The following is a 26,461-nucleotide window of genomic DNA, read 5'->3' as shown; positions in this document are numbered from 1 at the left end:
TGGCCAGTTCGTGATTGGCAAACTCCACTCCAGCAGTATGCTTGACTATTGGAGCATGGCCAGCCATTGCGCGCGGTCAGGTCCTCTGGACATGTGGCAGTCTCGCCGTCGCAGTACTCCGCCACGTCACAGTCGCTGGTGGCGGCGCGGCAGACGTGATCCCGGCGTGTCACGATGCGCTTGTTCACGCAACATGGGTCCGTGTCCAAACACCCTGCATTAAACCAACACACAACAACAACATTGGTCAGTATGCCTGACATTGGTATGACAGTAAGAAATCAGTCTCGAAAATCCCAAAGAAAAATGTGTGCAGCATGCCAATTATGCCCGCAGCAGACATCGAGAAAAAAATGATGGGAGGTACTATTTAGGGACTTTCACGGTCTTTGAGGGGCTCGGCATGACAGATGGAGCAGACTTTTGGCTTGTAAATCCACAGCCAATACTGTTCTTTATGTCGAGATGCTGGACGGGCTTGAGTAGGAGCTGATTATTTCAATCCATTGGACCAGAACACATCCCATCCAACATCTACGACGGCCTGACTACCCGTTCTATGGGGTGTGCTGGCGAAAACTCACATCAGGTGATGTAGTGTGTCCGTAGTGCAGCTGCAACTAGTTCTAGTGACCACTGGAGAAAGCTTAATTTCTTCACTCCACCCGACCAGTGGAAAAGTTGCATTTCCCTGACATAAATCTACTCGGCTTACATCATCGACAAACCATTCACGGCGGCTGCAAGCAAGGTCAAACCATTATATCAAGGATCCATAATCCTCCAGAGTGCGCAACTTCACTGATCAGATCTGGGACGGCAAAATCCGTGTTGCACGTCATAGTGTGACATCATAGTGTGACATCATGAGTAGGGGAAGTGTGGACCGTAGTTGACCGCGTCGATGCAATGACGCAAGTCCGACCCAAAAAATGACGTACATCACGGATTACGCCGGCCCACAACCCCATCCCAGTTGAGCACTCTGGGGGATTATGGACTCTTGATGATATTAATGAGGCAGGGACACTCCACTTCTCAAAATCCGCTGTTATCTGTTATCCCGCTTATGTTTCCCGGTGACACAAAATGGGCATTTTGCAACAAGCCAGGAGACCAGAAGTTGCTGGGGCCGATGACCGGCATTCATGCATGCAAGTTGGCCTAACTACTCCAACCAACGACAGGCAATCAACTACTACAATCGCCGTACCTGATTATTAGCCGTACCCAGGTTATACCCATCCACCCTGTAAGTCGCGGTTTATTTAACCACCCGAGTGGGAGCAGCACAGACCTTTTTTTGGGGGGGGGGTGCAAATTAGGAGTGTTTAAAATGTGGACTATAATCTGAACACACGAGTAGTATAGTGCGGTAGGGGTTTTGGTTCTGGTAGTTTTTCACCGCACACCGTGTTTCACCGCACATAGATTTACAACGCGAAAGAAATGTAACTGCAACATGCAGTACGCACAGCAAAGGAATGCAGCGTATTCACTTCATTACGTAGACACTTACGGGTCTGGCAACGGTCACCAATCCATCCTTCAGCGCAGGTGCAGGTGCCGTCTTCATTACAACGACCCTGATTCAGACATGTTTTGCACTCTGCAGCAGTTATTATGTGCAGTGCATGACGTACATATTGTGTCAGTGCACAACAAATAGCAGCAGAACAGCACAGCATGGTTAGTACATGATTCATGATCATCATTGGGTGCGACACGTCAAAGCAGTTTTTTCTAAACATCCAGTTTACACAACACCCCAGGTGCACTGGGGGGAGATCCACCACATTCAAACGGAATGATATAGTAGTAGTGGATCTGGATCTTGATCAGGGTCTGAAGAAACAATCACAACCTCAGCCTCATATGCAATCAGCGAAAATAACTGTTTGCATTGACAAAAAGAATGTCTTGCTACCTACCGAGTTGGCAATGTTCTCCGTAGAATCTTATCGGGCAGGTGCATTTACCATTGTTGTCGCACTGACCCTGGTTCAAGCACTTGCAGTCGTCTGTAGAGATACGATATATTCATGCATGCGCAACAAGATCAGGGAATGGCAAGGAAAAGCATCACGGCATGCTATGCAATGAGAAGCATGAAGGGAGAAATTCAACCACACACAAGTTATCAGTATAGGAGCCAGACTGTCCAAGCACCAGACTTCCCAGAGTATAAAAGCCACACATCACTAGTTCAACCAAAACAATTAGGGGGTGCGGCTTATTCTGCGATGGTCAAATTAATTAACGGCGATAGATAGGGTAGTAAAAGTGGGGAGGCTTCCTGCAGTTTCATAAACAGTTTCATAAACAGTTGAGAGTAGAGTTGAGAGTAGAGCCCACACGCTCTCTTCCATTAACACTGCAATAGTTCAACTCATTTCACAACAATTATTCCGTTTCGGCAAATTGCCTTCATCAGGTTCACAATGATGTGCAAGCTTCCAAACTATAGGGTAGGTAGCTGCAATTCGTGTCAAAAAATCTGGGTGTGGAAATTCGGTCGTGATATCAGCACATGGTCAGGTACAGTATTTTCCAGAGTAAAATCCGCATTTGCGTATAAAGCGATTAAAGGCCGATTGACAAAACAACTTCTTGCAACGCGACATGCGGCTTGTGACACCTGCGACGAGCTGCGACAGCGACACACGGTTCACAATCTTTTTTTCATGTTTGCGACATCCTTATGCACTAGTAGTACTATGAACGTGCACTGCATGTGCACCCAGGGTAGAAACTGTACTCCATTTGTGTATGTAGAACGTCACATGTCGCAAAAGTTGAACTTTCTTCAACTTCTGCGACAGGTGCCTTGCGACTGTACGCGACAGCTCGCGACAGGCAGTCTCTAGTCGCAACTGTCGCAAATCGCGTCGCAGAAAGTGGTGTTGTGAATCGGCCTTAATTAAGCTGCCCTCGAGTATAAGCCACACGCGGATTTTGTTGGTCCTGAAATATAGACATATACCCCGTTTACCAGCTTTTTTTTACCATAGTCCTACATGTACAATCCACACAGACTTAGACAGTTTTATCCTGTAGTCTTACCCTTTTCACAGTATTCGCCATAGAAGACAGAGCGGTTGCACTTGCAACTCAGGTCCTGGGCAAGAACGCCGTTAGCACAGTGCTCTGCGCAGAAAAGACAACACAAAGGCTCCATTGCATCACTCGTTCACAGTTCGCTACACTCGCGGCATCACAACACACTGAATTGAGTGGAAAGTACGGTGAAATTTTTTTATCAGGGCATGTCGGACTGTGGGTGTTGATTTGAATGGTCCATATCAGTGGAGGCTGCAGGTCCATCGCTAATCAGATATTCCTGATCCAACGTCAGCACCCAGTCAGCTCAGCAAGCGTTCGGCAAATACACACAATACATGTATGTTGCCACTTCTTCCACCACCGAATGTAAAGCAGTTTGTACAGTGGTCCATGCTTCATGTGCGTGACGAGTTATCTTGTCATTGTCGATTTAAGTTAACTCATTTTCTGCTAAGCCAGCGCTGTAGCCTAGTGTAGGTCATACTCTTGGTAAGGCTCTGAGCCCGTAGTATCACATTATTCTACGTCTGCAGGGTGAATAGCACAGGATTCTTTTCTCCCAGAAACAAAAACACAACCCAAATCTCCGTTCATGAAGTAGTGCCAACGTTTGAATATATTGCTGTTACAGTCAGACCTCGCTTATCCGGTCCTCTTTTATCCGGATCCCTCGTCATCCGGAAGAAAATCGTTGGTTACCGATTTACAGCATATCTAGTGCATACGGGCAGCAGTAGGTGTGTTCGATTATCCGGGTCTCTCGCCTATCCGGATATTATTTGTGGAAACCGGGTGTGTGCGGTTAAGCTAGTAAACGACATGTTGGCACAGTTCACGTTGGCACAGATATGTTCGCACAAGACATGTTGGCACAGGACATGTTGGGACAGGACATGTTTGGACAGGACATGTTGGGACAGGACATGTTGGGACAGAACATGCTGGGATAGGACATATGGGGACCGGACATGTTGACCCAAGATTTGTTTGTAAAGGACGTTTGGGCACAGCAGACATTGGCATCGCGGATGTTGGCATATCATATACTGGCACAAGTACTGTTGTTCCAATCTGCGTTGCCACAATGCATATTGGTATAAGTCATGATGGCACAGATATGTTTGGACGAAACCTGTTCACACTCAAGGCATTTTCATAACGACAGATTGCATGCCTTCTCACCGGCCGGTAGTACCCAAGAAATCGCTCTGCAAAAGTGCTTTTGGTTGAGAATCTTCTTGAAACATTTGTTGGGATGAGGTCTTTCACATATAAGGCAAAGTAATGGCGCAAATGAAGCAATGTTTTATTCCTCTGTGTCCGCAACCAACATAATATGCTATTTCGTTATGTTGGTTGCGGACACAGAGGAATAAAATATTGCTTCCACAGGGGCAGCCATTGTTAAAACCACTCTAAATTATCATTATCACTTACTGACACAGAGGATTTTGGCGTGGCGATTGATTGTGGAATTTTGAAGCTGATTACTGTGATTTCTGAACGTTACAGTTCTGTAATGGGAGTTGCCATTCACTCGGATTCGTTTGACGTGGTAAGATGCATGCCGAAGAGCCAATCTATCTAGCAAGCGCTTTCTTAATACATGGCCATGTGCGTGCAGCCAGTCCTTGGTTATGAGGTGAAGTCCGTACTCCTGACATGCCTCCTCTGCGAATTGCTCAGTCACGCTGGGTTTCAGTGATGGCGTGGCTGCGGCGTATACAGAGTCGTTGTAACGGAGCCACTTGGCTGCAGGACAAGGGCACATACAGTAGTGGGCAGAGAATAGGCACAATAGTAATGAAATATACTCGAATAACGGGTGCCCTGGACTCTATAGTCATACTCAATGAAACATTGTCTGATGGCAGTGTCAGTGCAATGAACAAAAAATAAGGTAATCGATAACCGCTTTTCAGTGATCGTTTCAGCCCTACCCTGAGTACTTGCCGGGCTGTGGCTGGGCAGACCTCAGTGACCAGCGGTACGCCACTGTTGCGATTTAGTGCAGATTTAGTGCCCTCAATTTGCGCGACCATTGACGCCGTGGAAGTGGGAGGAATGCGGCCACATACGCATGTACAAATTCAATGATGAAAGCGGAACTGGTCCAGGGCAGCCAGCTTTGCATTTTGGGTCTATTTTCACCGAGCGCAACTACACTTAAAGCGGTGCCGGAGAAAGAAGTTTTAACCAAGCTATGAATAAACCGTATGACGCCGACATAATAATGTGATGAACAAATGAACTTCGTATCTTTATAGTTGTAGTCTCTTAGGGCGCGTTTGATTGGTCGGATCCGGAACAGGATCGTTTAGAACAGGGCCGTTTGATTGGTCTGCACTGGTCTGCTCTGGTTTCGGAGTGTTCAGAACATGTTCTGACCACTCCAACCCCAGAGGCTGGAGCAGCCAGAGATTGTTGCAAAGCCCAATGGAAACCTGACAGGACTACACAATGAATTTCGTATATTGTTTTGATTCGAATGGATTTTGGCATGTCAGTGATTACGAAAGGGCGTGGTGATGTACATGGAGGTCTACGTGTGATTTTGCACATTACACGGCGGTCCCCACGTCCATGATTGATTTTTTGGCTGTCTTCGAAGCTTCTTCTCCGGTTGTAGTTGCCTTTCAAGTTTGTTTTGCCTTAGTGTGAACTTTAAAATGCTAACCATGTATAGTAGTACCAAGAGTACATAACCCCCCCAGAGTGTGCAACGCCTGATCCAGCTCTGCATGGGGTATTGGTCGAGCGCAATCGGATCTTTGCGTCATAATACCGTACACATCTGAGGGGAACCCGGGGAGTCGCGGGTAGTCTTGGATCAAAAACACTGGTGCCCTGCCTCGAGACCAGCCTTGCGCTGGTGGGGAGTGTACGCATGACATCAGAAGATTCGATTCCGCTCGACCAAGACCCTATGCAGAGTTGCATCAGGCGTTGCACACTCTGGGGGGTTATGTACTCTTGGTATTACTTCCTACCCTATCATTTGCTCTGACGCGTTCATTTGATCACAATGCAACAGCCTACCTTCGCAGATGACATCATGATGGCTTGTTCCATCACTATCATACAATTCTTTAGGCAACTTGTTCTTGCCCTGCTGGTATATGAGATGTTGGTCATCCTTCTTGAACGATGTCCATATTGAAGTAGGGTTTCTGTAACCGCTCGTCACTATCTTGTTGAGCAATGCTCCCATACAGTCGCGCACGCCAAGCGTCTGATTGGTGAAGGCATTATGGTCTACCACGTCGTATCCTCTTCTCTTGCACATCTGGCGGGCATGCGTCAAGTTCGTTTTCTTCTGGCAGCTGTCACCGTCGAGGTGTGGATGACACGGCAAGCTGGCGAGAGCCATCCAGGTGTACGTTGCGTTATCTGTACCCAGGCACTTTGTCTTGAAAACTGAACATAACACAGTACAAATGCAAGACACAGTCAGGTGAAGTAGAAATCACACATCAACAAGATGTACACTTCCTAGGCAGCGGTACCATAGTTCAATTGAAAATATAATATATACCTATGCAAATACCACTCGGCCATTTAGCTCCACTTCCTCCAGCAAACTGACTTTCCAGCGCACTTTCTCTCCGGGTATCGTTTTACCCACAGTTCAGAACGAAACATTCCATTTTGTCTTCTCATTTCACCTTCATAGACTTTCATCATCTTGGCCTTGTTGGAAGGATCAGACCTTAGCATATCCATTCTAATAGCTCTCAGCTAAAAACTGCGTTAGATTTTAGCTACCTGGTAAAGTAGAGTCACTCTACCGATAGAGGTAGAAGGTAGAGGTAAGTGGACAAATGCTATTCTACCGGATTTATTAGTTTACACGATATGTACGTGAAATGTTTCTCTTCTGTATGGAGTTGTGTACAAATCCTTGATCTTGCCGGAAATCCCGTAGCTCTACCAACTTCTACCGGCTTCCACCAACTTTTTCCTGGTAGAGCCGGTAGAGGAAAGTAGAATCCACCCTTTTGAGTAGAAGAAACGAACGCCTTTACCAAAAGAAATAGTTTCTACTCAAACCTGTATATCAAAAACGAACGCCCCGTTAATGTGTACAGGTATTCCCACATTTCACAGAAATATGCCACCAAACTGGAATTCACTTCATACAGCATAATTATACTCACTGTGCTGACACTGGTCTCCATGGAAACCGTTCTGGCAGTTGCAACTGCCATCGTCAGTGCACTGGCCGTCATTCAAGCAATTGCATGCTGCAGCAGTGATTGGGAACATTCACGCATTTTCCAAAAAAGCACAAAGAGAGGGACAGAAAAGCGGATTCTTGACATGTCCTTGAACATCATCAAATGGAGACATCAAATTAACTCTTAACAAAATATGTTGCAAAAGAAGGATCCACGAGCGGGATTCGAACCCAGCACCCCTGTCTTTCCGGGACAGTGCCCCACCGATTAGGCTACCGGGGATCACACACACTCATGGGTCCTTCTTGCTACACTGCTCCCCCGCCCCAACAGGCTGTGTCCTCACGTCGTACCTAGCTCGCGGGGGGTACGATGGGTCGTGGGTTCGAGCCATTGCCAGGCGCCAATGTTGCAAAAGAAGGATCCACGAGCGGGATTCGAACCCAGCACCCCTGTCTTTCCGGGACAGTGCCCTACCGATTAGGCTGCCGGGGATCACACACACTCATGGGTCCTTCTTGCTACAATAGCACAACTCATGAGAGTGACCAAGTCCCCATAAATATGCATTATTTATTCCACATGAATAGAATATATAGGTAGAATAGGTTGGAGGAGCTGGCATGAGGACACGGAAGTTTTTTTCTTCTTCTCGACTCCGAATACACCATTCCAGCATGCATGAACCCGTGGGTCATACATTATTTGACACGCGGGCTTATTGCAGTAGCTTTCTTTAGCCCTTACCTTCTGTGCAGTTGCGTCCATCTAGTCCAGGTTGACATTCACACACTTTGCTCTTTTTCACCCAGGGTTTTGCGCACACAACTGCATCCATCACATAGCACACACCGAAGAGAAAGAACACGAGAGAGTGAATCAGCCGGTAACGGAGTCAGGCAGACTAAAGACAATACTATAATATAAAGTAAAAGAGGCTGGGCCAGGGAAACTTATGGATAAATCTGGGTTTCGATCATAATGGCCTTCTTCCAAAAGATAGAATTGCTGCTGGAAGGTAGGCACTGTTTATATAATAAAGCAGGAATGACAAGCAGCAGTTTACAAATCAGTGCAATCAGTAGATAGCGTCAATTATCATCACTGCTCTCAGCCCTTCGGCACACTCAGACAATTGAAACTTTGCTAAGAAACAAAATGACGACAGAAGCACAGCGTGACATGACAAACTCAAAGACAAAGGGTGGTAATAGGTTTTTCATTTGACAAGACTAGACCAAACCAGAGCACTTGCAGACGACAGCACGAACAGTTCACAGTTCAGGAGTGCCACAAATTGCTATTTTGGAGTGTGGCCGGAGAACTGTTCCGTGCTTTTTTGTTGTTGTTGTGTCATTTAGGAGTGAAACGAATTCTGAATATTCTGGAATTGTTCGTTTGGAGAACAACTCGAAGCATTCGGTTCAGATCTGAATACATTGTGTTTGGTTTTGGACACTTTGCATGTGCAAGTAATACTGCAGTCATTGACTGAGTCAGTGTGAGGTTATAGCTTACAACCAGGGAGTCGTAAAATACCGATATTTTACGACTCCCTGCTTACAACATTAGAGAGGTTCCGCATAACATAATTACGCGAGCAAAAAAGCATAGTCGATGCACGGAAAGTCACACTGCATGCGGACCTGTGTTCCGCCGTACGGAGTTTTCGAATCATGTACCTGCCCTTGGCAGCTTGGAACGCGGCAGTGTATGACCGGGTCGACCTGGGTAGAGAGTCGTAAATTTACACCACTAAGGTAAAGTTGCTCAGCTTTACGTAGTGCCGAACCTCTCTATTAGGATAACCTCAAGTACATGGCAGTAGAATGCGGTGGTTGGCTAGCTGGGAAAGGGGACTATGGCTCACAAGGCTGAACCAGAAAGACCTGTCTACATATGCTACAGTCACGTGAGAACAGGCAAATTATAGAATATTTGGTATCCAATTCGAAGAAGAGGTTAGTGCTACTTCGGAGATACATATTCAATTCGTCTAGAGAATATTCGGTACAATGTAGAATATTCGTCTCACCCCTAGACTCCTATTTCAAGCGAGCACCCAAAAAGACCAGTATACATGTCCTAGTTCTCCGTCACCCCTGTTAAACCTATCGCGGAGCCTGCTCGTGCATGTAAAAGTAAAGGGGACCCCACTTTTACATGGATGTACGCTCTGAAAATCCCACGCCGACTATATGAAATGAGTAAAACGAATTCACTTCTACTTACCGAGTTGACAATGGCGGCCGGTGAATCCTCTAGGGCAGCTGCATTCACCTTTGTCATCACACTCACCCCGGTTCAAGCACTTGCATGCTGCAACAGCCAGCGAAAAAGGCACGTACATGGATTGGGTGACACAGAAATAATGCACGGGAGGTCACTGTGCAGTAATTGCTGGCCCTCGGAGGCAATCACGCACAAACTCAAGTCAAAGCACTCACTTTGTAGTTTCACATAAAGAATCGTCAGGGAAGAAATATACACACTTGGAACGCAAAGAGTGTAAAGAAGCAACAAGAAAGAAGAGAGGAAGGGAACAAAAGTTCGGCAACCGGCAGCCATGGTCTCTAGGTCATTAACCAATAAGCAATCTACGAAAACCGGTTGCCGACAAAATTCTAGAACCTTCTGGCCTTGTGACGTCTTCAGGTGGCGAAATGCACTGAATGACCTCTCCAATGTGGCGTTTGTGGCCGGAAGCATAGACAGTCATGTGGCAAGGAACTGAATCTGCACCCTTATCATAATCCAGGAAAGCCCAGATGGTGAACCGTTGGGGCTTACAAGCGCACATTACAGGCTTCGTTTCCCCACACAAATGTTTGGGAAGCGAAAACATTGCTGGCTATGGGGATATAAGAAAGCTCAGGAACAGACGCCTTCAAGTTTTTCGCAGCCATCTCTGACACTCGATCAACATGAAGCAAAAAAAACCCTGTGCCGCCAGTCTGTCCCTGAGAGCCCTACATATAAGGCACAGTACATGCAGGTCTCCCTAGTCAGTGCTGTGTACATAATGCACATAGTACTGAACTCCTATCAGCTCTATAGAAAGAGAAAAGGAAACCTTGGCCCGAAAAGTGGTCCGGTGAAAGCAGGACCAACCGGACAGGTGGCTTTGCCCACTGTAATAGCTTACACACACACACACACATACACGCACATACACACACAAACACGCACATACACGCACATACAGATACGCATATGCGCCCATACAGACACATACACACACATCCACAGTATACACACATATACACACATACACACACACACACACACACACACACACATGCACACACACATGCACACACACACACACATGCACACAAACCTAATGGCTTGCTGTCTTACCCTTTTCACATTCTTCACCGTAGGACATAGTGCGGTTACATACACAACGCATGTCCGGTGTAAGAACACCGCTCCCACAGGACCCTGTGCAGAAAAAGACAATAAAAGTCGATATTGGATTACTCTTATGCAGTCTCTATTAGCAAGAGTACATAACCCCTCAGAGTGTGCAACTCGACTATGGGTGCTGTCCCGACAGAATTTCATTTTGATGATGCAATGCGCACTGTACACGGATTATCAGACGAATCCGGAACCTGTGGTTGACCGAAGCCGATCTGATCCTGTACAAATTATTGAAAAGAAAAAACGTGTAATGCGTTGACACCCGTACACATGTTGTAAATCACTGGCGCAAGGAGCATTGTGTCATAAATAATGACTCCAAACTTGAAATTCTGTCGGGACAGCAGGGTATGTGGGAGTTGCACACGCTGGGGGGTTATGTTCTCTTGATATTAGTATAACACTAGAATGGGGATAAAAGCTTATCTTAAAAAAACCTGTCACACAGAATTAAAGGAACAAGATGAGTTGTTCTTTGGCTTTTACTCCCACGGTGCCATAGAACAGGATGTATGACAGCAAGGCCTTTTTTCTTCTTCAAAATCGTCGCTCTTGGGTAAAGTCAAGGAGCTGGAGTTTTTTCTACAAAATCCACATATCTCCAGACACTGGGGTGAATGATGGAGTGTGGTGGTGGGGCCCATTAAGCTCCGCCGACCAGGGGTGAGTGTAGCGCGTTCCATAGCTGCAGTTTAATTATTAAAGTATTGCACCAAAATATTACCCCAATGCAAACACCTGAATGTGACATATGCTCTGATGGGTGCCGATTACCTCTACCACCCCAACACTTCCAACAAGATCCGTATTACTGTGCATTGCATACTGCGGACGCTAAAATGATCGGAACTCGGCTTTCCGTGAAAGGAATTGAGCAATCGAAAGGTCTATTTGCATGGGAACGTTCGCAGCTCCGTCGGCAAATAGTAGGGTAACGGCCCTCACCGGGGATTTTACGTCAGGTAGAAACTTTCACCTCCTCACGTGGTGACAGTCATGGGATTTCCCCCTGTTTCTTGACAACAACAAAAAGTTGTCGGTACATTCTCTCAAACCTGACGGCACGTCCAACTTCAGCTTGGCATGCATTTTTGAGTCCGCGCAATTGGAGTCCAGGGAGTAAAATCTCCCCGTCTCTGCCACAAACTGATATTGCGCCAAATGAATAATGCAGCTGGCGCCAAACAACACCTTATTAGAATCAAAAAATGCTGGAATTACTTCGGAGTTACCCTGGGAAGACACCGAAGAAACACAGCCTGAATCTCAGTTCTGGGAGTGTTCTCAATGTTGTGATTCACCGTGGGTGCAAGAAATGCTGGGAGATTACATGCTAGCACATTGCAAGTGGGCACATTGTTGGGACAAGCCCTGTTCATACAGTGCATGTAGCAACGGGACATATTTACACAAACGCACAACTATATTCATCACGTTAGCAGCACAAACAGGGACAAAACACAGCTTGTGCATGGACAGCCATTGCAGAAGACAGTCACTTATTATCCTCTCACTTACTGATACAGAGAATCTTGGCATTCTCCTGGCTTGTTTCATTCTTAAACGTCACATGTTGTCTGCTAAATTTTACTGTTCTGTAAAGGGACTGACCATTGACCAGGATTGGCGCGACGTGGTAACCTAATCCGTCGGCCTTATTTAAAGCCAATCTCTCTAGCCAGCGTTCTCTTAGCACATGGCCATGTTCTTGTAGCCAGTCCTTGGTTATGAGGCGAAGTCCGTACTGCTGACATGCGTTCTCTGCATACTGCCAACTGATACAGTGATACTGCGGTATGGTTGCGGCAGCGTATTGTGAATCGTTGATGTGACGCCATTTGCCTGCAAAACAAGGGCATATACAGTTGCGGGTAGAAACAAAAATAGGCGGAAGAGAACCAAGACAAGCGGCATCATTATTGCTTCAACGCTGCGTTTCGTGCAAATAGCAAGGCTAAAGCAGTCCTCAGACGACTGAAATTCTTGCTATCGTGAATTTAATATCGTGCTTGATGACACCCGATCTCTTGGATACAGATGTGCCCACAACTAGTGAGTAGTTCAATGTTCACAGGCCTGCGGCTCGCCAGACTTCATAGAGCAGCACCGTGTCACATTTGCAAATCATTCAGCAGTTCTACCAAGGGAGTAGCATAACATCAGGTTATGACACAAGCATACACATGAAATGTTTCTTCGCAGATAAAACTAATTGGTTACGCATGTGTGGGTCTGACACTGGCAATAACGGTCAGGTTGCTGCACTCTTGTTGTCTCTTTGTTTCACACTTTCCTGTCTCGTCATTATCACTGGACATATCCTGTCCATGCACTGTGTGCTACTCAGCATTCTCGCTTGTTTACCTTCGCAGATGACATTGTGATGGCCGGACCCATGAACACTAAATATTGTATCACTCGATTTGTTCTTGTACTGCTTGTAAATAATACGCCGACGATAGTACTCGGATGATGTCCATATCGTAATCGCGCTGCTGTTAGTGCTCGCCATCATCTCGTGGAGCAATGACTTTACGCGGTAACGCACACCAAGCTTTGAACCGAGCCAGGTGAAGGTTTTAAAGTCGACCAGCTGGTATCCCCTATCACCGCACGCGTCTCTGGCTTCCATCCAACTGGTTATCTTCGGGCAGCTGCCTGAATAACACGGCAAGCCATTGAGAGCCGTCCAGGTGTACATCACCTTGTCCGTACCCAGGGACTTTGTCCTGAAAGCTGAACACAGCACAGTACACAGACATGTACAACATACTCAGGTACAGGAGAAAAATATTACGGTGGCCAAAAAACCCTTTCTGTCCGACTTGTGTTCAAATTTTCAAGGTTGAAGCACCATAAGGACAAGCTGTTAATCCCGTAGTTTTGCTAGTGGGTAACGAATCCTTCCCTATATTTGGGGCCTGTGAAAGTCACACCCACACATTCTCATTTATGTCCTGAAATATGAGAAATAGCTATAAAGAGAACAAATTCTGCTGTCATCGCCACACTACAACAAAGTCATGAAGGTTTACCAAAATCGATTTTCTTGTCACAATCATCAGTGGAAAGCCGTGACTGAAGAATAACCATGCCAAATCAATACTTTATATACATTTAATAAATGTGTTACGAGAACGAATGTGAATAGAACGGCCTAGCCCTGAAATTGGCTTCCACAGAAATACGCTCGGTGGTAATACACGACAATATGGTGAGTACATTTCAATTCTCTTTCTGGAATTCCGGACCACTATGATCATATGCTGTGGAGACAAATGCACTGGAATCAATTAATCCCATTTTTCTGTAAACAGTGGGTAAGTGGGTAAATGAGTCCAATAACGTCACATCATTTTAGCATAACTCTATGATACTAACTGTGTGGAATATGAAGTGCCTACAATGGAGTCTGCACGCCCTTAGGAAGGAACCTTTTGCTACAAGCATCTACAGAGAGGTGCCAAAGCCATTCTTCTTTAAAAAAAAAGAAAAAGAAAACGGCTTTGACTGTGAGTTTGCTGAAAAGCAATATTTGTAGTCCAGCACTACTGCTCTGCTCGGGTAGAGCAATTGTACATGAGCCAGCGTGCATTTGTGTTTGTGTGTGTGTGTGTGTGTGTGTGTGTGTGTGTGTGTGTGTGTGTGTGTGTGTATGTGTATGTGTATGTGTGTGTGTGTGTGTGTGTGTGTATGTGTATGTGTATGTGTATGTGTATGTGTATGTGTATGTGTATGTGTATGTGTATGTGTATGTGTATGTGTATGTGTATGTGTGTGTGTGTGTGTGTGTGTGTGTGTGTGTGTGTATGTGTATGTGTGTGTGTGTGTGTGTATGTGTATGTGTATGTGTATGTGTATGTGTGTATGTGTGTATGTGTATGTGTATGTGTGTGTGTGTGTGTGTGTGTGTGTGTGTGTATGTGTATGTGTATGTGTATGTGTAGGTGTGTGTGTATGTGTGTGTGTATGTGTGTTTTTAAGTGAATGTGTGCGGGTGTGGTGTTACATACTCACTTCACATTGCAGATACCCTCATTGATTTGTTTCCGTCTTCTCTTTGGGCTTTGTTCATGATTGCATTTTCCTCTCCTCCTTTTCTTATCATTATCACTATCTTCATCATTTTGCGAGAACTGTGGCAACACGCCCAGTGAGAAGGCAGATTTTGCCTGTGCTTCTGGTGAAGAAAAATATAGCTAAACAAAACACTTACTGTCCTGACATTGGTCTCCGCGGAATCCGGTCGGACAGAGGCAGGTGCCGTCTTCAGTACACTGACCATTATTCAAGCAATTGCATGCTGCAGCAGTGATGTATGCACATATTTTCCAAAAACAAACGAATAGTGACAGAACGACATAGCATATCGGATTCTCGAGACATTGTCACATGTATCTTGATCATCATGACATTGTACCGACCAGTACATAGCTACATGAACAACCAGATTACAACACTCCCACGTATATTTATTTATTTATTTATTCATTACAGCATCTCATAGCACAGTGAGAACACCGGCCAATACAAAGAGAGAGGGTGTTAGCCAACCACGGCAAGGAAGGGAGAAGGGGAGGAGAAGAAAAAAAAACTAACTGATGCCCATATGTATCATATGGTTGGTTAACACCCACATCTCCCGTACTGGCTGATTTTCTTTTCATGCCATGAGGTGTTGTCTATAATAATAATAATAATAATATTAATATTGCACGTGGATAGAACAAAATTCCAGCCACTTTTAAGGTCACAGTACGTTGGGCAATCCGGCATACAAACTCGGAAGTGTTTCTTTGGCTTCAAATACAATAATTACAACGGCATGTATGTTCCCATGGGTCATACATTCTTTGACACGCAGGCACATAATATATTACAGCAGCTTTCTTCAGCCCTTACCTTCCGTGCAGTTAGTCTCGCCTAGTCTGGCCTTACATTCGCATACTTTGTTCTTTTTCACCCAGGGATGTGTGCACACAACTGCATCGCATATCACAAGGAAGAGGGAGAAGAGCCAGAGATTAGCCAGACACAAGATGGACAGACAAGCAGACAGAGGGAAAAATAACTTATTATTTATTTTACTAGTATAAGAGGAAAAACATGCACAGTTTGCGTGCGACTAGAGGCCGAGTTTTCCACATCTATAGGAATACCCCACCCCTCGAGGGTCAAGGCGCCCATGCAGCTTCAAGAGGAAAGAGACTGGACAATTGCCCAGGGAAATGTAACTCATTGCGGACGAATGAGCGTTTTGACCACACAAAAATAGCAGGATTGGTGATGCACATGTGTTCTGTGTTCTTATTCCTAGCAAGAACTTGATGAAACGGTATACTTGTTCTGTCGACTTTCACTCAAAATCGAAACTAGAACAAGGCCTGCACAATCAGGGCCAACCGGAACAACTCCAAAGCCTACACACAGTCAGGGGAGGCCATGTTCACACGAAAGGTATGCTTTGAGAATTGCATACAATGTAAAGCAAATACTTGAAGTAAACAAATAGATGATACGCCAAATAACATGCAACTAGACTTCAGAGGGCATTGCAGAGTAGTTGCATACAAAGTTCAAAGTTAGACGGTTACCTGTGACTTGCATTCCTGCAGAGCTCAGGGCCTACCATGTACACATTGTAGTATAATTTGTATGCAACTTGTGTGCGATACCCTCTCAAGTCTAGTTGCGCGTTATTTGGCATATCATCTATTCAAAAAAGCGTTTCGGAGACAGCAACTTTAATATGGCAAGCAAGAGTACTAACCATGCATTATTACAATAGTGACAAACAGTGACAAACATGCGAGAGAAATGTGAATGTGAAATGTACATGTCAAAAGAAGAAGAAGAAGTGTTCAGATCGGTAAGCAAATTCACTTCTACCAAGAGTCCATCAACCCAAGGGTGTGCAACTGGGGTCTGGCTGCTGTAGGCCCACTGCGCGGCGGAATTCCAACATAACGTCATGCCGCTGAGGCACAGAGGACAAAACTCTGCATTCCGCGGTGCTTGGATTTTTTGTTTGGCACCAGGGAGTAGTACAAGCGCAACGAACGTGTACAAAATTTTTGACGTAATGTTGGAATTCTGCCGCGCGGACCCCATGTACAGAGTTGCAAACTCTTGGGGTTATGGACGCCTGCTTCTACTTACCCTTCTGGCAATTGTCTCCGGTGAATCCCTTCGGGCAGATGCATTTGCCTTTGTCGTCACACTGACCCTGGTTCAAACACTTGCACACTGCAGGAGCCACCGCATACACGCAACATGGTGTGAAGCAGAGAAAATACACGGTTTGGTTACGCAATGAGCAGTGGAGATAGAGAAATTAGACTACACCAAGTTATCAGGCAATTTCCGCTTGCAAGAAAACTGGGGCGTGAACACTGTTGAAGCACTGAAGCCAGCACTCGAAAATAGTACTAGGACAAAAACACATGTAACCGTTAGTGGATCTACTCGTAACAGCCATTCATAAACAAATATGATACAATTCGCCTGTGGGGATTGCCCATTTCAAAATTTAAATAATAATAATAATAATAATAATAATAGGTCAGACTCGGATGGAAAGGCAAGGATTAAAAAATTAAAAGAGAGGACCCAAGGTTTACAAGTTATGCGTTTTTGTGTCAAATACTAACGATATAAGCAGGATACAGTCACGTTCATAATAGTTCCTAACTAAAGCTGTGTTCACAACTGGCGCGTGTACGCGTGAAACCACGCGTTTGTGCGTATTTTTGCTGGCTTTTGGGGCGCCATGCGTACGGAAACGCGCCGAAATGGAAATTCCAACATGTTGGAATTTTCAGCGCGTATCAGGCGCATACCAGCGTACATGCCAGTCACTTTGACTGACGGGGTCAAAAAATTAGTACTCGAAGGTGTCGCACGCGCTAAATACGACTCGGATTGCTGTTTTTTGTGAAAGGCTGAGCGCGTTTGGGCACGCTTGAACCGCAAGCGTACCGCGTCCACGCGCCAGTTGTGAACACAGCTTAACGCATTCCAATACGAAGCATTAGGTCGTTGAATGCCAGTATCACATCAGTCAGTGTTCTGCTAATCGCTGCATGTTCTGACTCACCCGTATCATGCTGATATTGGACACAACACGCATAACTTGTAAACCAGTCGTTTAATTTTAAATATAGTAAGGTGGAATCCTGATAATTCGAACCCCAAAAAGCCAAGGAAGAACTTCCAATCGTCGGGGTATTCAAATTATCCAAACATGTACCCACAACACTATGTGCTATACTAAATGACATTCTGTAGATTCCCTGAGCCCCCCCCCCGCCCACACCTGTTGAATTAGATATCACAGGACTTGTTAGCACAAGCCGCATTGACACAAGTCGTCTCAAGGCATGTTCTTAGGCAAATGCTATAATTTTATCGCGTTGCTTTTAAAAGTTCAAGACATCCCACTTACTGACACAGAGGATTTGGGCTCGGTGATTGCTTGTGGTGTTCACAAACCTCTGTTTTCCCTCGCTAAACGTTACGGTTCTGTAAAGGGAGTTGCCGTTCACCACGATTGGTTTGACGTGATAAGGTGCTTGCCGAATAGCCAATCTCTCTAGGAATCTCTCTCTTATTAATACATGGCCATGTGCTTGCAGCCAGGCCCCGGTTACGAGGTGAAGTCCGTACTGCTCACATGCCTCCTCTGCGAATTGCTCTGTGACGTAGGGCCTCAGCGCTGGCGTTGCTGTGGTGTATACTGAAGAGTTGACGTGAAGCCACTTGGCTACAAAACAAGGGCACATACAGTAGCCAATAGGGAATATGTATAACAAACGCAACGACAATAGCGAGCATTCCCAGATGGCCTAGAGTACTCAACACCACCAGGATGGAGCAATCCAGCAAAGGACTGCCTTAGCTCCACTTTGTGCATGAATCGAAGCATTACAACAATGAGTTGACCGATTCTCTCTGGTCTCTTCTGCCTTTTTGACAAAAGTTATGAAATAAACCTAAATAACAGGTGCTCACAATCTAGTCATGCTCAATAAAACCCGGTCTAATGGAAAGGTCAATGCTACCATTTCACCCCTATTCTGAGACAGGTTCAGGTGTCGGCCAATATTTGCAGGCATGGGGCTGGGTGGACTTCATTGAGCAGCACCGTGCCATAGTTGGGAATCACCCAGTGGTTATACCAAGAGTACATAACCCCCCAGAGTGTGCAACTTCCACATACCCTGCTCTCCCGACAGACTTTCAAGTTGACGTCATTAATTATGGGGCTGGGGAGACTTCATTGAGCAGCACCATGCCATAGTTGCGGATTACTCGGTGGTCAAACGAAGGGAGTAGTATGACGCCGGGTTACATAAGCATATGACAGAAGTGTTTCGATTGGTTCCGTCAAGAGTACATAACCCCCCAGAGTGTGCAACACCTGATCCAGCTGCGCATAGGGTCTTGGTCGAGCGGAATCGGATCTTTGCGTCATAATACCGTACACATCTGAGGGGAACCCGGGAAGTCGCGGGTACTCTCGGATCAAAAACAATGGTGCCCTGCCTCGAGACTGGCCTTGCGCTGGCGTGGAGTGTACGAATGACATCAGAAGATCCGATTCCGCTCGACCAAGACCCGATGCAGAGCTGGATCGGCGTTGCACACTCTGGGGGGTTATGTACTCTTGGTTCCGTGTGTGTGGGTCTGAACCTGGCTATAACGATCAGTTTCCAATTGAACTCAGAAACCTCGGTTGTAATAACTCTTGCCGTGCCTACCCTATCCATTCGTCCCTGGCTACTCAACATTTCTCTCACTCGTTCATATGATCACAATGCAAAAGCCTACCTTCGCAGATGACATCATGATGGCTTGCTCCATTACTATCATATAACTCTTCTCTTAACTCGTTCTTGCCCTGCTGGTATATGATATTTTGGTCATCCTCCTCGAGCGATGCCGATATTGAGATAGGGTTGCTGTCACCGCTCGCCATCATCTCGAGATGGCTTGCTCCACTACTATCATGTAACTCCTTTCTTAACTTGTTCTTAACTAGTTCTTGCCCTGACGATAGGAAGATAGGGTTGCTGTCACCGCTCGCCATCATCTCGCCATCAAGATGGCTTGCTCCACTACTATCATGTAACTTGTTCTTAACTAGTTCTTGCCCTGACGATAGGATGATAGGGTTGCTGTCACCGCTCGCCATCATCTCGCCATCAAGATGGCTTGCTCCACTACTATCATGTAGCTTGTTCTTAACTAGTTCTTGCCCTGACGATAGGGAGATAGGGTTGCTGTGACCGCTCGCCATCATCTCGCTTGATCCACTACTATCATGTAACTCTTCTCTTAAGTTGTTCTTGCCCTCCTTGTACATGACATGCTTGCTATCCCTCAAGAAAGATGTCCATATTGTGATAGGGCTGTTGAAATTGCTTGCCATCATCTTGTTGAGCAATTCTTCCATGCAGTCTCGCACGCCAAGCGTCTGACTGGTGAAGGCATTATAGTCTACCACGTCGTATCCTCTTCTCTTGCACATCTGGCGGGCATGCGTCAAGTTCGTTTTCTTCTGGCAGCTGTCACCGTCGAGGTGTGGATGACACGGCAAGCCGGCGAGAGCCATCCAGGTGTACATTGCCTTATCTGTACCCAGGCACTTTGTCTTGAAAGCTGAACATAACACAGTACACATGCAAGACACGGTCAGGTGAAATAGCACGCAACTGGACCACAGCCTAACAAGACGTACACTTGCTCAGTAGGGATACCGCAGTCCTTTTCAGAATTTTTTTACTACAATGATCAGAAATATCATCGGACCATCACAGCTATACAGTAAAACCTGGTGTAAGCGACCTCTGGGTTTAGCGACCACCTGCTCTTAACATGGACCATTTTTCCATGCACTGATAGTTCTACACAGACACTGTGGGACCTGGTTCTAAAGACCACCTAGCTTTAATGACCGCTTTTGCTTGCACCGTGGAGTGGTCGTTTAAACCAGGTTTTACTGTAGTTCTGGTGATGGCAGTCAATTTTTTTCCTGCAGACTTTTCCGCTTGCAGGTCCATGGAGTTAGCTATCCTGTTGTATAGTGCCGGTGGGCCTTGTGAACTCGGACACTGGCGTGTACGTCGTGCGGATGGAGAATGCCACAAATGTAGAGACCCACCAAGCGCAGCTCACAGCCAAAATAATCATAATGAACAGCAGCCGAGCTTTCAACTACTGCAAATCGCCCAATATTCGGGCCACTAAATTTTCGCGATTTCTTAGAACCAACAAATTTGCGATGGCAAAAGGTCGCGAAGCACAGGGGCCACCTACATACACCCACTGTTGAAGCTCGATTTCACGCTGGTTAATATTCGCATTACGCTCTTCTCGCGAAAATAGCGAACATTAATCCGTCGCAAACATTAGGCATTTTACAATATTCCAGAACACATCAACAAAACAGGGATTTACTTCATACGGCACATACTTACTGTGCTGACACTGATCTCCATGGAAACCTTTCCGGCAGATGCAGGTGCCATTTTCAGTGCACTGGCCGTCATTCAAGCATTTGCATGCTGCAGCAGTGATTGGGAATATTCACGCATTTTCCAAAGCACACGAAAAGAAACAGAATAACGGACTGTCGAGAAATTGTTCACATGCCCTTGCCCATCATCATGGACGCCTCAAACCAGCTCTTTTAACCACTCACAAGGGTGTCCAACTCCCCATATCAATATTTTGCCGAAGGGGTAGGGGCGCAGCATTGACTTCCGTGTACGCTGCTTTACACTTCAAGTGCAGAGATGTATTAATTTGTAGCTTAGACCAGTTTTTTTTACAATGCAACACAATATTGTAGCTTCTTCGCCCCTTTTGGTGTAATCTAGTTGCAGTGTTCAGATTAGCCAGAATTCTTGTAGCCGCCATATGCTCTCCCAATCAGTTTAAAATTATCACATTCCGGCTACAAACTGAGCATATGTTGCAGAATAGGTCGGAGAAGCCCGCATGAGGACTCGGAAGTTGTTTTCTTCTCTTCAAAATACAACATTCAAGCATGCGTGAGAGCATAGGTCATACATTCTCTGACATGCCTATGTAGCCCAGCATAGGTATAGTATTTTAATCAAGGTCTGTCGCCTACCTGCCCTCGCAATGGATATACTTCCTTCCTCGTCTTTACTATGAAGCACCCAAACCACGGCTGCCACTAGCCACTGTTTCTCCCGGTTTATTGCACCCACTCTGATTGATAACACATAGTACTGTCTCTCTCTTATTGGCTACGGCCACCGTGAGAATAAAGATAATAATAATGCCTACATACATTACAGCAGCTTTCTTCAGCACTTACCTTCTGTGCAGTTAGGTCCATCTAGTCTGGCCGTACATTCGCATACTTTGTTCTTTTTCACCCACGGGTGCGTACACACAACTGCATCACACATCGCAAGGAAGGGGAAGAAGAGGAAGAGAGTAAATCAGCCAGACACGAAGTCAGACAGACTAAGGTTACGTTTGGTTGGTCACATTCCCAAATGGGAATCACTTGGAATCACTCGGAATCATTCTCGCCCGTTTGGCTGGTCAAAAAAGTGCGTTAGGTTGGTCACATTCCACATGATTCCAGAATGGGAATCGCTGAGAATGATTCTTTTTGGAGAATGATCATTCCACCTCACATGCTGGAATGATCATTCTCATTCCGGAATCAAAAATGATAATGGCTGCGACGAGCCAAACAATGTAGCACCAAATCATGCACTCAGAAGTACCTTGACTCTCTCAAGGAAACTAGAGTCGGGTAAAAGAAAAGACAGCCGCCGTTCCACAACGACATCATGGAATTGCTATGTCAAGTGATTCCTAATTGATTCTGGCGCGTTAGTTTGGTCAGGTGATTCTTGCCGATTCCCATTCCAGAATGGTTCTCATTTACATTCTGAAAATGCCCAACCAAACGCAACCTAAGGTTGCATTTGGTTGGGCAATTCCGGAATGATATTGACCACCAAACAATAGGAGGACAGAGGAAGTGTTTTACTCAGAGTTTCACGCACTAAGCGATCATCAGAAAACAGCTGTTTTCTGATGATCGCTTAGTGTGTGAAACTCTGAGTAAAAACACTTCCTCTGTCCTCCTATTGCTTGAACCAGCTCTACCACTCGGTATTGAGCACTCTCTTGGACAGCCTGGAACCTCTCTGTTTTTGATATTGACCACCCGTGATTCTGGAATGTTAATGATAGCTTGCATGCCGTCCTACCGGTAAGACCACGCGTCCTACCGGTAGAACCCAAGAAATCGCGCTGCAAAAGTGCTGTTCCTTGAGAATCTTGTTGAAACAATTGTTGAGATGAGGTCCTTGTAGGACAAAGTAATGGCACAAATGCAAGACTATATCCAGGGCATTGCATATGTGCAATTTTATCAATTGTCAAAATGGGCGCCATGTTCCTGTCGGAGCGCTTGCAACTCCGTCCAAAGTGAATTTCGACCATGGCATATCGATTGCCATGGCAGTGGAATGCAAAATTCCACACCTTGTTTACATGGTTACCATGGACTGTTGCCATAGAATTTCTTATATGCCTTGTACGATCACGTCCAAAATGCGTGGACTCCTTCATTAGTGAGTCAAAGTACTTCTCAGTGCATGATTAGAAAATCCCAAGGGAACTGAAAAAGAATACTTGAAGAAAACTAAATCTCTTCTACTTACTGAGTTGGCACTTGTCTCCGGTGAATCCTTTCGGGCAGCTGCATTCACCTTTGTTGTCACACTGACCCTGATTCAAGCACGTGCATGCTGCAACGCCCATCAATAAACGCATGCACGGAGTGGCATAGATAAATGCACGGGATGTTACTCTATGCTTAGTGGAAATCGAGACATTTATCATTTACTCGGAACTAGGTCTCCGGACCTGGTGAGAAGGCAGAAATGCCTGTTCACTTGGTGAACTTGGTGAACAACCATCGTGAGAATAGAGAATTCAAACAACAACGACGACGACGCCGACGCCGACGACGACGACGACGACGACGACGACAACAACAACAACAACAACAACAACAACCACAACAACAACAACAACAACAACACTCGTGAGAATAAAAGATTTCAAACATTTGACTGAGGTGGGCATGATCGACAGGGCGAATCCCGAGCAAGTGCGTTCCGAGCAAGTGCGTGATCAATTGGCCTGATCTGGCCGAATCCGGGAGTCGCTGGAGTGGAAATGGACGTTGGCGTTTTTGGCAGCCTTCACAGAATTTTTGTACGACATGCGTGCATTTTGCGTACTACACCGTTGCTTTGTTCGATTGGGCCAGTGTTGCTCAGACTGTACTGCCTGCTCGCACTCAATCAATGACACCTTTGGGCACGAGTTAACACAATATAAGAACCAATTAGCCGTAGGTAATGTCAGCCATCTCCAGCAAATGCTTCATCCAAGGTACAAGGCTTTCCATGACTTTCACATGCGCATTCTCAGATAAAAACAAAACAAAAACCCGAATGGCTCGGTGTCTTACCCTTTTCACAATATTGACCATAGGTTGAGGTGCGGTTGCATACACAACTCAGGTTTGGTCCAAGAAAACCGGTCTCACAGGTCTCTGTGCAGAACAGGACAACAAAAAGTCAATTGCATTACTCTCTAAAGGCCGAATACAACTTTCTGCGACGCAACACGCGATTTGCGACAGTTGCGACAAGAATCTGCCTGTCGTGAGCTGTCGCAAGCTGTCCATTGTGCGTACAAGAAATGCTTGAATACGATGTTTGCACATAGCAAGGTCACATCGTACATGGTGGCACATTATTAGCACAAGCCCTGTTCGCACAGTTTACGCTGGCACAGGACACATGTTACACAAATGCACAACAGTCCTCATCGTGCTGATGTCACACACAAGGGCAGAGCACTACTTGCGCATGGTCAGCCATTTAAGAAGCCTTGTCTCACTTACTGACACAGAGAATCTGGGCTTGAGTTTTTTTTGTGGCATTCTGAAACGTCTGCTTTTGCGCGCTAAACGTTACGGTTCTGTGAAGGGAACTTCCATTGGCTCGGATTGACGCGACGTGGTAAGGTGCTTGCTTGTGCTTATGCAGTAAGGCCAATGTCCCTAGCCAGCGCTCTGTTAACACATGGCCATGTTCTTGTAGCCAATCCTTGGTAATGAGATGAAATCCGTACTCCTGACATGCGTCCTCTGCAAACCGCTCAGTCACCCTGGGTCTGAGTGCTGGAGTTGCTGCGGCGTATACAGAATCGTTGGCATGGAGCCATTTGGCTGCAAAACAAGGGCATATACAGTTGCGGGTAGAAACATCATGAAACAAATCATGAAACAAATCTACGAATAAGGGGGGATTGAAATCAAACGCCCCGCTCCATGACACCCGATCTCATGGATACGTCTCACCCAATCTCATGGATACGTAAGTGGCCAGAGCTAGTGAGTAGTTCAATGTTCACAGGCCTGGGGCTTGGCATACTTCATAGAGTAGCACCGTGTCACATTTGCAAATCACTCAGCGATTTTATCAAGGGAGTAGTATAACACCGGGTTACGACACAAGCATACGCATGAAATGTTTCTTTGCAGATGAAATTAATTGGTTACTCATGCGGGGATATGACCCTGGCTAGAGCGGTAGGTTTCTCTTTGAAGAGGGAAACCTCGGTTGCATTCACTACTCCCGCCGTCTCTGTTTCATTCCTCCTGTCCCACTACTATCACTGGACACAGCCTTTAACCCATTCAGCTCTCTATGTATATGTTATCGCATGGTTGCAAGGGCCTTATGGCATATTATTGCCCCGAGAGGTTAGCCCGAGGGCCGTAGGCCCGAGGGCTAACCTCGAGGGGCAATAATATGCCATAAGGCCCGCAGCAACCATGCGATAACGAATTTATCACATGGCCCACAGAGCAGACCATTGGGCTGCTGTTGAAATTGGCCCAAATGCCAACATATTATGACCACAATGTATATTGATGTGCTATCATTATCAAAACAGGAACAATGAAGATATTTCTCCTACACCCTAACAAAAAGTCTGCTACAGGCCATCAGAGAGTATACAGTACTGAAAGACGGAGACAGAAAAAAGTGCCGGCACCGCATCGTCATAGCAATAGACATGGCAGTGACTTTGCGAGGATCTGAAAACGCACGACGCTGAGTTGAATTTGTGTTATTTCAAATAATTGTTTGTGATCACAGTGCCACTTCGAGCAGAACTGAATCTTATCCAAAAGCTTACCGACGGTCAGACTGCCAACATGACTGAACAAATGATCCCTGAAAGCACCACACGGCACACGTCCGAGGCCATGTCCATTGCCGGGATGTCCATCTCCAAAAAGAATTCCATCTTCGTCTCAATGCTACACTGCGACTCGTCGTAGAGTCGTACATTCTACAGAGTCGTCGTAGTCACGCGAGGAAAGCTGAGATCGCCACTTTCGACCACGCCTTCACATGCCACCCTGCGCCGTACAGTCACCATGCCCACCATGTTCACATCCCGTAGATTTCACGCGTACAGTCTCAGTCAGGGTTGTCACTGACGACGGGCTTTGGACGCGGGCGTTGGACTGATTTATTGCCCGCTCATACAGACCAGTGATTGGCCCGATCCAAGGAAACACTCACGTGACATGTGATAAATATATTTATCACTCTCTTATTATTGACCCCCACAGAAACTTGTGATCTCTAAGCGGTCAAATATCAGCATATATTGACCGCTTATACTGACCACTTATTATTGAATGGCAA

The 26,461-nt window shown here is 45.9% G+C and overlaps 1 protein-coding gene across 1 annotated transcript in view; it reads right to left on the bottom strand.

Moving 5' to 3' along the window:
• The window catches only part of LOC135821643 (uncharacterized), a 70,833-nt gene that overhangs the window by 245 nt on the left and 44,127 nt on the right, over nt 1-26,461 (bottom strand). Inside the window, exons 21-38 of the mRNA XM_065334641.1 lie at nt 21,146-21,232; nt 19,497-20,327; nt 18,112-18,429; nt 16,827-16,913; nt 15,570-15,650; nt 14,884-14,970; nt 13,032-13,403; nt 12,186-12,509; nt 10,602-10,685; nt 9,474-9,560; nt 7,989-8,069; nt 7,221-7,307; nt 6,103-6,480; nt 4,501-4,815; nt 3,064-3,147; nt 1,932-2,021; nt 1,520-1,609; nt 5-214 (exon numbers count right to left, since the gene is read on the bottom strand). Of these exons, the coding sequence (XP_065190713.1) occupies nt 5-214; nt 1,520-1,609; nt 1,932-2,021; nt 3,064-3,147; nt 4,501-4,815; nt 6,103-6,480; nt 7,221-7,307; nt 7,989-8,069; nt 9,474-9,560; nt 10,602-10,685; nt 12,186-12,509; nt 13,032-13,403; nt 14,884-14,970; nt 15,570-15,650; nt 16,827-16,913; nt 18,112-18,429; nt 19,497-20,327; nt 21,146-21,232 (3,693 nt within the window). The remainder of the gene's footprint in view (nt 1-4; nt 215-1,519; nt 1,610-1,931; nt 2,022-3,063; nt 3,148-4,500; nt 4,816-6,102; nt 6,481-7,220; nt 7,308-7,988; nt 8,070-9,473; nt 9,561-10,601; nt 10,686-12,185; nt 12,510-13,031; nt 13,404-14,883; nt 14,971-15,569; nt 15,651-16,826; nt 16,914-18,111; nt 18,430-19,496; nt 20,328-21,145; nt 21,233-26,461) is intronic.

Source organism: Sycon ciliatum, chromosome 7 (assembly GCF_964019385.1).
Source record: "Sycon ciliatum chromosome 7, ocSycCili1.1, whole genome shotgun sequence".
In the NCBI taxonomy this organism is placed as follows: domain Eukaryota; kingdom Metazoa; phylum Porifera; class Calcarea; order Leucosolenida; family Sycettidae; genus Sycon; species Sycon ciliatum.
The sequence above is the reverse complement of the archived record's forward strand: the minus strand, read 5'-3'. Positions and strand labels throughout refer to the sequence as shown.